Source organism: Pelodiscus sinensis, chromosome 1, assembly GCF_049634645.1.
Source record: "Pelodiscus sinensis isolate JC-2024 chromosome 1, ASM4963464v1, whole genome shotgun sequence".
NCBI lineage: Eukaryota > Metazoa > Chordata > Testudines > Trionychidae > Pelodiscus > Pelodiscus sinensis.
The window spans coordinates 241,261,901-241,274,095 of NC_134711.1; the positions used below are offsets into that span (position 1 = coordinate 241,261,901).

The 12,195-nt window shown below is 40.7% G+C and overlaps 1 protein-coding gene across 5 annotated transcripts in view; it reads right to left on the reverse strand.

Moving 5' to 3' along the window:
* MYO16 (myosin XVI) overlaps positions 1–12,195 on the reverse strand; it is a 517,195-nt gene that overhangs the window by 396,123 nt on the left and 108,877 nt on the right. For all 5 annotated transcript variants that reach the window (XM_075918615.1, XM_075918625.1, XM_075918604.1 and 2 more), the window contains exon 2: positions 964–1,227. In XM_075918615.1, coding sequence (XP_075774730.1) covers positions 964–1,189 — 226 coding nt within the window. In that variant the 5' untranslated portion in view covers positions 1,190–1,227. The remainder of the gene's footprint in view (positions 1–963; positions 1,228–12,195) is intronic.

The following is a 12,195-nucleotide window of genomic DNA, read 5'->3' on the forward strand; positions in this document are numbered from 1 at the left end:
TATTTATGTAAGCAGGGTCTGAACCACTGCTTCCAATGCAGCTAGCTAGAAAAGAACAGGAATCCTAGGTGTGGTTATGCTCATTCAGGCTGTCTCTAAACTACAGAGAAGTAGTTTTTGGACGAGAAGAAGCCTTTTTTGGACGAGATTTTTGAAAAAAGTTCTTGCATAAGAGAGCACCCACACTGCAAAAGTGTATTGTAAAAGCAATGCATTTTTTCGAAAGAGAGCATCTACACTGCCTGAATGCTATTTTGCATGTAAGCAGTGATTGCTATGGACAGAATGGCCACCAGGGCACCTGTGCTTTTTCCTCTTCCTTCTTCTTCCGAAAAAACTCCCTCTTCCCTGTCCACACACACCTTTTTGCGAAAGAGTTCTTTCGCAAAATGCGTTCTTCCTCATAGAATGAGGATTATCAATTGCACAAAAAGACTGACGATCAAAAGAACGCGCTTGCAGTGTGGATGTAACTCTAGTTTTGTTGGAAAAATGGCTGACCATTTCATTGCCCCCAGCCAGAGCCTCAGCTTTGAAGGAAGATTATTTATTTAAGAGCTTTGTTTAAATACAGGGAAAATATTTTTCAAATCATTACTAAGCACCTGGGTAATTTTATGGCTGCAGTATGCACTAAGTCAGACTATATGATCAAAATAGTCCCTTTTGGCCTTAAAAAAAAAATCTATGATTTTGAAAACACATTTATCTTACAGTGGCATCCTAAAGCCTCCAAAACACTATTTGCTTTCTTCAGAGACATAAATTATATGCCATAATCTGTTTTATATCATATAATACATATTTATCTAATCTACTGCATGTTAATTACAAAGCACATAATACATACCAGCTATAAATAGCTACTATTATTCAAAAATAAGTCTAAAAATGCCCCAAGACTCAAACTTTTAGCCACACAAAGGCAAAAATCATGAGATTACTGTTAAATGCCTATGATACCTTCTTTGTCATCATGATGTATGATTGCATCCTGTATCATATCAGCAAGGTTGAAATGAACTCGATGATTCTTTCCATGTTTCAGCTTTTTCACATGTCCTTCCTGTTTCTGAGAAGCCTTTTCTCTTTCATAATATGCCTTTATTTGATCACAGCGCATACGCTTCACCAACCGCTGGCGTTGGCCTAAAGGGAGGGACTCCAGTAAGCACTGGTCAATTTCCATGTCATGTGTTCGAAAAACATTACATAGCTGGAAACAGCCTACAAGAAATGAAAGATAAACAAATTAAGGTCAGATAACACTGAGCTTTCAATGTTTAATGTAATTCCTACCTAACTGCTTAGAGTTCCTATTTAATTCTTGAGAAGTATGTATTTTATGTAAGAGCCACATAATTGACTAATGCTATTTGGGAAGCATCTGTTTTGCTATCATCTACTTCATGGAAAAATTCAATTAATTCCATATTAATAGTATTTTTAATTAGAACCCTAGACCCCAACTCTGCCCTCCTCCCCTTCAAATATAGCTGCATGAGGAGACAAGTGAGAATCAACACCATTTGGCAAACTGAAATCGTCATGAACATTTGAAATGTTTAATGTTTTGGACAAAAGGAAACTGGAAATAAAGTCAGACACAGGCAGCAATTTTTTGAAAAATTACTACTCTTGTTTGCATCAGTTTTTCACTTGCGTAACTTCAGATATCTTGTTCTCAAAGTTTAACTTGGTCTGCAGTAGAAGAGAAACAAGAGACAAGAGGAAGGGAACCAGAGCTGAAAATCATGCTCTAGTGCTAATCAAATGAGACAAAGAATTATTGTCCATCCATCACAGACACTGAACATCAGAACTAACCCAGCTGGGTAATAGATCAGTGAACATGAATGCCTCTGACTGAATACAAGTTATTTTGTTTCTGCTTCATTTACAGGATCTAACTAATTTAGACCAGAGAGTTGCTTCCAAGAGGGATAGATCTGCCCCCAAAGTGGAATGAGTACAGTATGGTCAAAAGCTTCAGAGGGGTAGCTGAGTTAGTCTGTAACTGGAAAAACATAAAAAACCCACGAATAGTCTAGTTGCTTCCAAGGGGGTCCCGGCTGTGTTCCTGCAGGGGGATCGCATTTTTTTTCTGGCATTTTTTTTTCTGGCTCAGCTACCATCATACACACAGCGGGGGCAAGGGGAGTGGAAGGGGAGTGGACTGGCACTTTAAATTAAAATGGCCGCAACTAAATGTTCCCAGCGTTTTCTTTTCTTTCTTTTTTTTTTAGCTCGACAAAAATTTTCCTGGCTCTGTGGGTCGCATATGAAAAAAGGTTGAGTACCACTGGTCTAGTAGCACCTTAAAGACTAACAAAACATGTAGATGGAATCATGAGCTTTCGTGGGTATAACTCACGGCTTCAGATGAATGGAGAATTAAAGGTCCAGTTTCAAAATAAATAGGAGATGGGGAAAGAAGGAAGGGAAAAAAGGTGAAATAGAGTGTTCATGCGACAAGGAGTCCTGTGGCACCTTATAGACTAACAGATGTATTGCAGCATAAGCTTTTGTGGGCAAAGACCCACTTTGTCAGATGTATGTAGTGGAAATTTGCAGAGGCAGGTATAAATATGCAGGCCAGAATAAGGCTAGAGATAACTAGGTTAATTCAGTCAGGGAGGCTGAGGCCCACTTCTAGCAGCTGATGTGGAGGTGTGAACACCAAGACAGGAGAAACAGCTTTTGTAGTTGACTAGCCATTCACAGTCTTTGTTTAATCCTAAACTGTTGGTGTCAAATTTACAGATGAACTGTAGTCATGAAGCTGATAGAGAAGGTGCAAATTGTTCTTAGGTACCCATTGTTCTGTTTTTTAAATCATTAGGACGTGAAAGGTAATGTGCTAGCCAGGTAATATCTTTATTCATATCTTTGTGATGGGCTCTAAACCTGTAAATGAAGTTAAGTTCCATCACTTCCCTGTGTATTTGGCTTGTGGAATTAGTCTGAAACAACAGCTGACTTTGAGCTCCATTAATGTGTGCCCAGGCAGGTTAAAGTGTTCTCCAACAGGTTACTGTGCATTGCCTTTTCAGATATCTGATTTGTTTCCATTAATTATTTCCAATAGAGACTGAGCAGTTTGGCCATCAGCCACCAAATCAGATGCATTGTTATCCTCTGTTGTAGCTGCACATTTTGAAATTCACAAATCATAGTCAATCATCAATAGAAGTTTCCTATTGATAATTCTATCCACTCTGGCAGTGCCTTTGAAATAAGAAGTGGGTGCAGCTATTGGTTAGACAAAGGTGACTTTCTTTTACATTTTTTGCGGAGTTGTTGTTGAGTTGGCCCCATGATATGAGAAAGTCAAGCTAGGAGAGTTAATATCTTTTATTGGACCAACATCAGTTGCTGGAACAGACTGGTTCCAAACTTCTCAGAGCCAACCAGGATGTCTAAACTAAACATAAATTAAAATAGATTATTAAGCAGGAAGGGTTCACACACACTGTAGGAAACCACTTAATTTTAGATGGCTATTAAGGGATAGATTGTTAAGCATAAGGGATTCCCACCCTAATCTTTGGAGTTAGGGGAGCTCCTATTCCACTCGATGTTTCCAAAGAATGTTATGAACTGCTGGAGCCATGTGTAGGTCCTATGCTTGGCTGGAGGGATAATTCACCCATCTTTCTCATTATACATAGTGTCTGGTTGGGCTGGTAGTTGGACCAGTGGGGCTACATATGGGCTGGATCTCTTCCTTCCCCATGTGGTGCACAAAGAGTGGGCCAGTGGTCACTGGGGTTATTTGTGAGGCATATCACTGCTACAGCTGTTCAAGAAACTCCCAGATGTTTCAGTACAATGTGTGCTACTGCTGAATTGGCAGTGCTGCTAGCCCAGCTTCAGAATGCTTTCTTCTAGTAATTATTTTGGCTGGCTGCCAACATTTTTCTTAGAAATGCAAGTGGGAGAAGAAAAAATGTGATTTTTGACAGTTTATATCTCAGCAATAGCTGAATGAATTTAACTGAACAAAGACAGGGCACTTTCACAGTCTAAGGACTATCCCTCTGTCAGATTCCCAAGTGTGCTGCTAATGATAGATGTGGGAAAGCTTCAAAAAAGAAAAGGTCACAAGAATCTATATAATGGCAAGTGTTGGGCAATTTAAAATAGGGGCCCTATCAGTAGGGGCACTGACAATCTCCACAGGCCACTGGGCAAGGTGTGTGTGGGGGGGGAGAGGGGATCTGGGCTCTGAGCTCCCAGAAAGGGCGGGAGCTCAGACAAAAAGGGCAGAGCCTGGGGCAGCCAGCTTGGAGAATCACCCAAAGTGCACCATGCAGGCCACCAGGCAGCTCTCTGTGTTGCTGAGCACAGCCGGGAGCATGCAGCAAGGCAGTCCAGCAGCTGCTGCCACAGTAGCATGGGCTCCTTTGAATCGCTGGGCTCCAGGGCAACTGTCCCCTTTGTCTGCCCTCCCCACAGCAGCAGGTCCATCCAAAATAAATGGGTCTGAATTTTCAAATTTGAGATCCTAAAATTAAGAATCTAAATCCATCTCTAAGCAACTAAATGAAAGTGGCCTGCTGTTCAGAAAGGTCAGGCCCCTGCAACTCCCACTGATTTCCATGTACTGTCAACAAGAGTATATCATTCATTTAAAAAATAGCAACCAATCAAACCTAAACTATAATGCAATAAATTGAAGGGAATACAATATTTCCAATATATACTTACTCAAAGTGGTTAGCTAAATGCTTAAGATGGGTGTGAGAAAAGCCTGGGTTAATCAATAAATGACATTGAAAGTATGTTGCTAGTCTGCGATGTGTGTAAATCAGCTTTGCTTTTTTGTGTTCAATGGGGTTGTGCTAACTCTGAGCAGCTGGCCCTTTGGTATTATAGGTTGGTGATGATCCTGGTTAGAGAGCAGATGCTGATCATGAGATTAATGAACTCACCTTTTCATCAATGCACATAATTGCTAACCATGGTTATTTCCTTGCATATATTTGCTACAGAAGTGATATGCTGCTACCAAAAAGAAATTATTAAAAGCTCATTTATCATCGTTGCTAAGATGAAATCAATTTAGCTGCTGCATGAGAAATCAGTAATATCTACGCAACAGCCCAACTGAAGTTGCAAATGCCTGCACTGTAAAGTAATTCCTGTGATCAGAGGGGCCCTCTTAGTAAATCACAGTTTTGAAAAAAAGGAACAGAAGCACCAAGATTAGTGTAAATCCATCTCAGATTGCACTGGCAAAGTCAGCATTAAAATACTTGTATTTAAAAATCCTATGGTCAATATAGGAAAAATTACTAACAACTTCAAGAACAATCCTTTTACATATGTTAGGCTTTTTGCTGAAGCACACTACTCTTAACCACTCAACTTCAACAGCTGAAGTATTTTGGTTAGGTCAGCAGCACTGTGTTCAGTTTAGTAAAATGCCTTTGTTCTTTTTTTCAAAGCAGATGAACAGGGAGTTATAAATGTAAGTGTTATTTACCTTCATGTAAAGAATTCATTTAATGCCATGTTTCAGAGCAATGATTTGCACCTCAGCAAAGAAGTTGATCTGGCTGTCTTGTCCTTGGTTCTACAGAGCTCTTGTAGATGCAATTACAAAGTTAGGCTCCTTCAGTGACTTAATATACAAGGCTTCCTGTTTTTTCTGCTGAACACATTTATCTGCCTTTGCTAAAGAGGCATATTGAGCATGTTCAAATGACAGTCTCCTTATAAAGCCCTACTCCTGTATGCTTTTCTTCAGAAGCCCTTTGATGTGACTGGACTGGTAAGCAGGAGCTGCAATCAATTTCCAGCCTGACACCAAGGAAAATAGTTACTTATTGGACACTATTAATCAACTCTACAGGCTTTCTAATAGACTCTATTGTAATCTATCTATCAGTGATTTAGTGATGCTACTGCAATATTTTATAAAAAGTTGTTATGTTTAAATCACTGACTCAAACATTTGGATATACCTTTGCAGGGATAGAAGGAAAACTGAATAATAAAGAACCAAATATAATGGTGGTTTCTATTTTGTCATTTATGACTAACGCCATGTAATACACTTGAACATATGGATTGTGTGTGTGTTAGCTAAGAATCATTAACTAGATACTAGCCAATCCAAGAAAAATAATTTTAACAATATGTTCATGCACAGGCCTTAAATGTAGTCAAATATTCATTTCTAACATGTGCAAAGGGATTCTTTCACTCTCTGAGAATGTGTGTATGCCCATGTGCACTTTTTTTAAAAAAAATATGTATCCATGTGCAGACACACACATATGATATGGAAACAGGAGGAGGTCTCAATTCCAACTGTTTCACATGGGGCATATCCTAAAATAGGAGGCCCTATCCCAGTGGGCAGTGCTCAGAAACTGTGTGAACGCAGAGGAAATGAATGGGCACAATCTGCTAATGCTGATGCTGCTCAATATTGCAGATTGGAATGGCGCTGTCCTCACATGCTCTCTACTGCTGTTGCCCTTGCACAATCTCCTAGACGATGAGACAAGGACACACGCTGAATTCACAGAATAATCAATTTCAAGTACTCCCTCCCCTCAAATACATAAGCTGCTACAAAAGGGAAAAAAGGATTGTGGATTGTCTGATGGCACTGGAGTTTCTGATGGAAAGCTATTCCATGGTTGCCCAGCATAAAGATGTGCTAAACCAATCCCCCTGCACCTAACGTATGCAACTTGGCTTTGTTCAGGGGACAAAACTGGATAGGATTCAGATGCCAATCCACCAGCAACCTACAAGATTATAATATAGCCTCTGCTAATGGTTGTGGGTTCACCCTACTCTGATCCAGGACTGCCCCTGCCCTGAATTCTACAAGGGCATCCTTTAGGGAGGACAGGAGGGCTAACCTCCCCCTGCCCCGCCCCACCCCGCCATGCCATGCCCACTGACACTGCTTGTTGCTTACTGTTCCCTTTCTGTCATTGTGACAGAGCAAGAGGACAGGGCACAGTGTCCCTGCATCTCTCTTCCTCCTGACTGGCAGGGAGGGGGCAGAGCAGTAAGTGACCCATGCTGTCTGCTGTCCTCTCACACCCTGACAGTGATAGAAGGGGAAAAGCAAGCAACAAACAGTGTTGATAGGAATCAGGGGGAGGCTTCAGACCACCTGCCCTTCAATAAGGATGCCCTGCCCCCCACTCTTTAACTACACAAACCCCAACCCTCTACCATGAGCCCCCCACACTCCATACCCCAAACTTAAATTTATTACAGGGAAGGACTACAAAAGTGCCTGTAAGAAATGTATGTTACTTTCACCCTTGTATAGGTGACTGCCCCCTGCCCCATCCTGATTTTTCACATTTGCTATGTGGTCACCCTATCAGACAAATAGGCAAGCAGAAAAAACTAATAAAGAAGAAAAACCTAGCTGATCTCAAAAGGAAAAGATGTTTGTGCCTTAAAAAGATACAGAATTTTTATAGGAGCAGTACATTCATGATTAAGCATTAATAATGTCAGAATGTCCAGGTTGTGACAACGTCAAGTTATTTGATCAGAAAATAATGGTCAAATGAATTGCATTAACTGTGCTACCGGACAGTTTTAATATTTCTCTCTTTATTTTCAAAATATTGGTTTAAAAAAGATTAGAAGAAAGAAAGCGAGTTAGTTCTTTCAGGTAGGTTTTCATCTTTTATAGTTTTCTTCAGTTACTCTTAGGCAAATGAACCCTATCACAAGAGTGAATTGGATTCTAAGAGGTAACTAGTGGACATTACATTCACAATTTGTTCTATTAACATACTGTACTCAATATTTGCTGTGACTCTCAAAGCCTCTACTGATTTACAGTTCTGGAAGCTCTGTCTGGATTTTAATATTCTAAACTTCTAAAATATAATTCCATCAAAAGCACATAAAAATTAAGAAGTTTGAAGCCTGAAGGTCCAACAAAAGGACAAAGGGCCTGGGCTTGCAGAAAGAAATCACAAAGGATAAGAAAGTAGGAGGGAAAGTGACTGCTAGAAAGTTTCTCCTTTTAACCTACACAGTCATCAGCTAGCTCTCTTGTCTTTTTTTTAATTGTTATGGGAACCAAAAATGCTGTTAAATACTGGGATAAATACCGGGGAGAGAGAGGAGTTATTTAAATGCAAATGTGAACACAAGAACAAATGTCTATAAGATGCCCCTTCTAAGGAGGCAAAAATTCTAAATGGCTTCAAGATTAAGCTTGATAAAATTATGGAGTGGACAGCATTACAGATCTGCTTACACTGACATGTGACCTATTGGTGACTGCCAAAAATTGTCAACTGCCAGTGACGGGACAGTAGTTAGAGAGGCTAGAGAATTCTTTCTTAGGTGGCAGGCTGCTGGGGCTTGCACAATTGCATAGTCTAACTGATCACCATATTTAGGGTTGGGAAGAAACTGCCCTCCCAGGTCAGTTTGGTAAAGACTCTGGTTTTTTTTGTTTCTTTAATTTTCTCTGTATCACTGAGAACAGGTCACTGCAGGTTTAAACTAGTGTCAATGCTGAAACATGAAGTCTTTACATCTTGATTTGAGGACTTCAAAGTAACTCAGCTAGAAGTTATGGGGTCTATTACAGGAGCTAGTGGGTGAGGTTCTGTGGCCTACAATATGCAGGAGTCAGACTAGATAATTTGATAGTCCCTTCTGACCTTAAAGTTATGAATCTAAGACTTATCTTTGATATATTTTTCAGTTTTAGGCAACATTTTACTAAATTGAGGTGATAAAAAAGAACGGGGTTACATAGCCTCTGGGACTGAATGAAAAAGAAATGTTAAAAGAATTAAATATGAATATTTTTGTAAGTATTAGCTAAGGATGACCATGATAACAGATATTTGAACAAAGTGGACAGTAAAGATTGACTGACCATAATGAAAATGAAAAGAGTTAGGAGTAATGGGCTCAATTTAACACAGAAAAATTGTAAGCTGAGTAAAAAAAACACTTGTACAGAGTGAGATTCTTAGCTTATTGAATAAGCTCTCAGGGGAAGGGATGAAAGCCTCTTTGCCTGGCACAGAGCATAATGGATAAAAGCAGACTGGATAAAAATATTAATAAAAGTACACTGCGAAATGATGAACTTGTGGACTAATGGTCAAGATGACCTCCTAGTTTTCAGTCTGCAGATTCTCTAAACCTGTTTCTCATCTGCTCTGGCCCTTTAATGCCACCATACAGCAGACGAAGCAGACCCCTGGAGAATACTGCTGGCATAAGAAAATTCTCCACTTGGCACTCAATAGGAGGAAGAATACTACTCTCTCCTCAATACCAACTCGCATTGTAGAGGTATATACTACGGTAAGGAGCAGGGAATGTTTAGGGCTTGGCTGGTGTGCGAAGTGCTCTGGCTATTCGGAGCTGTCCCCTTGGGTTTTATGAATGATTGTAGATTACTAAAACCTTTAAGCTGCTCTAACATAAATCATGAGGTGGGACAAGCTTCCAGATACTGTGATAATAGAGGATACGGAAAATGGCTAAAACCACTACCCCATTTATCCTTCTCAGTCTGTGTTTGTGCCAATGGGCATATGATTCTATAGCATGAGTGGAAATTAGCCTCTTTAAAGAGGGTACAGATGATCTCTGTATGACAGTTCATAGTTATATTCAAGAATACACAAGGTGTTCAGGGATGCAATAGCAATAGCCATGTGAACTATCATCCTTCTGAGAAAAAGAGAAGCCAACAAATTGAAGGTCCTCATTGAACAAGGAATATTGAAAAAAACCACATAGACAAGCACATAGGATCAACACAGGAAAACTCCAATTTCCTGCATTGTGCAAATAAATGGACATCGCACAGATGATTCATCAAAGCTACGAAAGAACTAACAGCAGAGAAAATTGATCCTGCTCCCTATATCAGATGTTGCTTCAAATTCATTATCTGTCTATAGCCAAATAAATTAACACAATCTGGACCTCAGATCTTGTGCAAAGTAACACTACACTAAAGAGACAGGAAAATAGGATTTCTGTTAGATTGGTTCAACCCAAAATTTATCCTCTGCCTAAAACAATGATTTCTGTTTGAAAGTGTTCTCTGATGGCAGAAAGCTCACACATTTTAAAAGGAGGATAGCAGAAATCTTCACATCCCATCCCCTTCACTTGGGAGCTCGACAATAAACCCTGAGCTTGTGTGCTGTGCCATCCTGTCCACATTTCCTGCCAGATCCATTCTTGTAAGGTAATAAGAGATTAAAACTGACAAACTCCCAGCTCTCTAATTCACCATACAGACCAGTAATCTTGTCAAATTTAGACCCTTGTCACCATGCAAAAATGGAACTGGCAGACAGCATGGATGGCAGCATGTAGACAGCATGGCCAAACTTGCACATGGACATCTGCAAATCACAACAGACCAAACATTCTGTCTTTCCCATTGTCACACCAAGCAGCTGGAATTTTAATACAGAACAGATTTTCTTTTGAGGAACTTATTTTAATATTTGGAGTATCAACCAATATATATATTGTGACAGACCCAGGCCAGCTGGCTGACGCACACTGATGGAAGGAAGACATGCTAGGGCTTGAGTGAAGCACTTTCTTTTCCCTGAGTAAAGAAAAGCTCAAAACCTGGCTGCAGCATAATCAGGCAGGCACCTGGAGTCATTTAAAACTTGCTAGAAGCTACAGGTTGATTAGACACCTGCAACTAACTAAGGCCTATGGTGCCACTTTTAAAGGGCTCTCCCCAGGCAAGGAAGGGGGAAGGAAAAGAGTAAAGGATAGGAAGGAGAAAGTGCTGTGTGGGTGGAGGACTAACAAGCAGGTACCAAAGGAAAGGTACTGGGAGGGATTGTTTGGGGAAGTGGCCCAGGGAAAGGCTGCCAGATTGAGAGTGACAGTAACTCTGCCTGTTGCCCCTGCCTTAGAGTCCTCCCCACAACTTCTAAATCTCTGCCTTGAGAAGGGAGATCAGCACTACAGGGGAGAGTTTACCACAAACTTATGAACTAGTCTGCCATGAGTAATGATGCACTAGGTTGTGACTCCTGCCTCTAGTAAAGAAAAACAGGCCATATGGAGCCCCCCCCCCTCCAATTTTACCCAACATTGCTTGGGTCTTTCATTTGAATAAGTTATGTTTTCTTCATTTAAATCAATATTCTGGGGTGGGACTAGGGATGAGGAACTCAGTGTGCAGGCTGCCCCTGGGAAAGAGGACAACCGCAGCTCACTCTCAACACAGCAGCTTCGGGCTAGCTGAAATGCACTTGTCCATCTGCTGCAGCTGCAGTGGGTAGAGCTGGGGAAGGAGTGCATGTCGCCCAGCCTGGGAGACAGACAAACTCTCTGAAATATACAGTAGACAGCTGTCCTTTTCTCCATCCCTGCCATCTGCTGGCCCAATGGGGTTATAGCTGTCCCGGTCCCCATCTCTGGACCCTTGCTGCCCCTTATGGTAATTCTACAGTATAACTGTTCCTCCTGCCAGACCTCTCCCTTCATTTCTCATACAATGGAATCAAATTCCAGGAAAATCTCATTGTCTTAGCACAGCCAAACCCCAACCTTGCTTTTAGTATGATAAGAGGAAGCTTCAGACTAAATGTGGTGCTCCTAGCTCTTTTCATTTAGAAGGAGTTCTTAAATAAATGGACTCACAGACAGACATGTGCACAAACTCTCTGAAAGAGAGAGAGAGAGAATTTGTTTTAAGTAATGACCAAATATGAAAGCTATCAACTTTGACAATGTTCTTTTATAGATAAATATAGGTTTAAGAATAATCCTAGTACACCAAACAGGGTGGCAATTTATTTTATTTCTGACCACACTAAACCAGACTAGTCCAGTATAGACACAAACTATTTTCTTGGAATTCAATCTAAATTCTCTTTTTCACTGAATGTGTTGCCCTACATATCTGGGGTCATACCACCGAAACATATTTTTATAGTTGTGATGGGGCATCTGCCCTGCACTGGTGGAAAAAGGGTTCAAAGCAGTCCTGGGGAGGTGCTCAGTAGGCAACCAATCACAGAGGGTCTGAAAGAAGCACCCAATAAGGGCAGAGCAGGCACATATATAAAGAGTGGTGCAAGGCAGAGGAATCAATTCTCTCTTGTAAGTCCAGGGACAAAGGAGCAGGTCCCAGAAGGGCTGAGGAAACTGCCAGCACCATGGACAGAACAGTGCTGGAAAGATCAG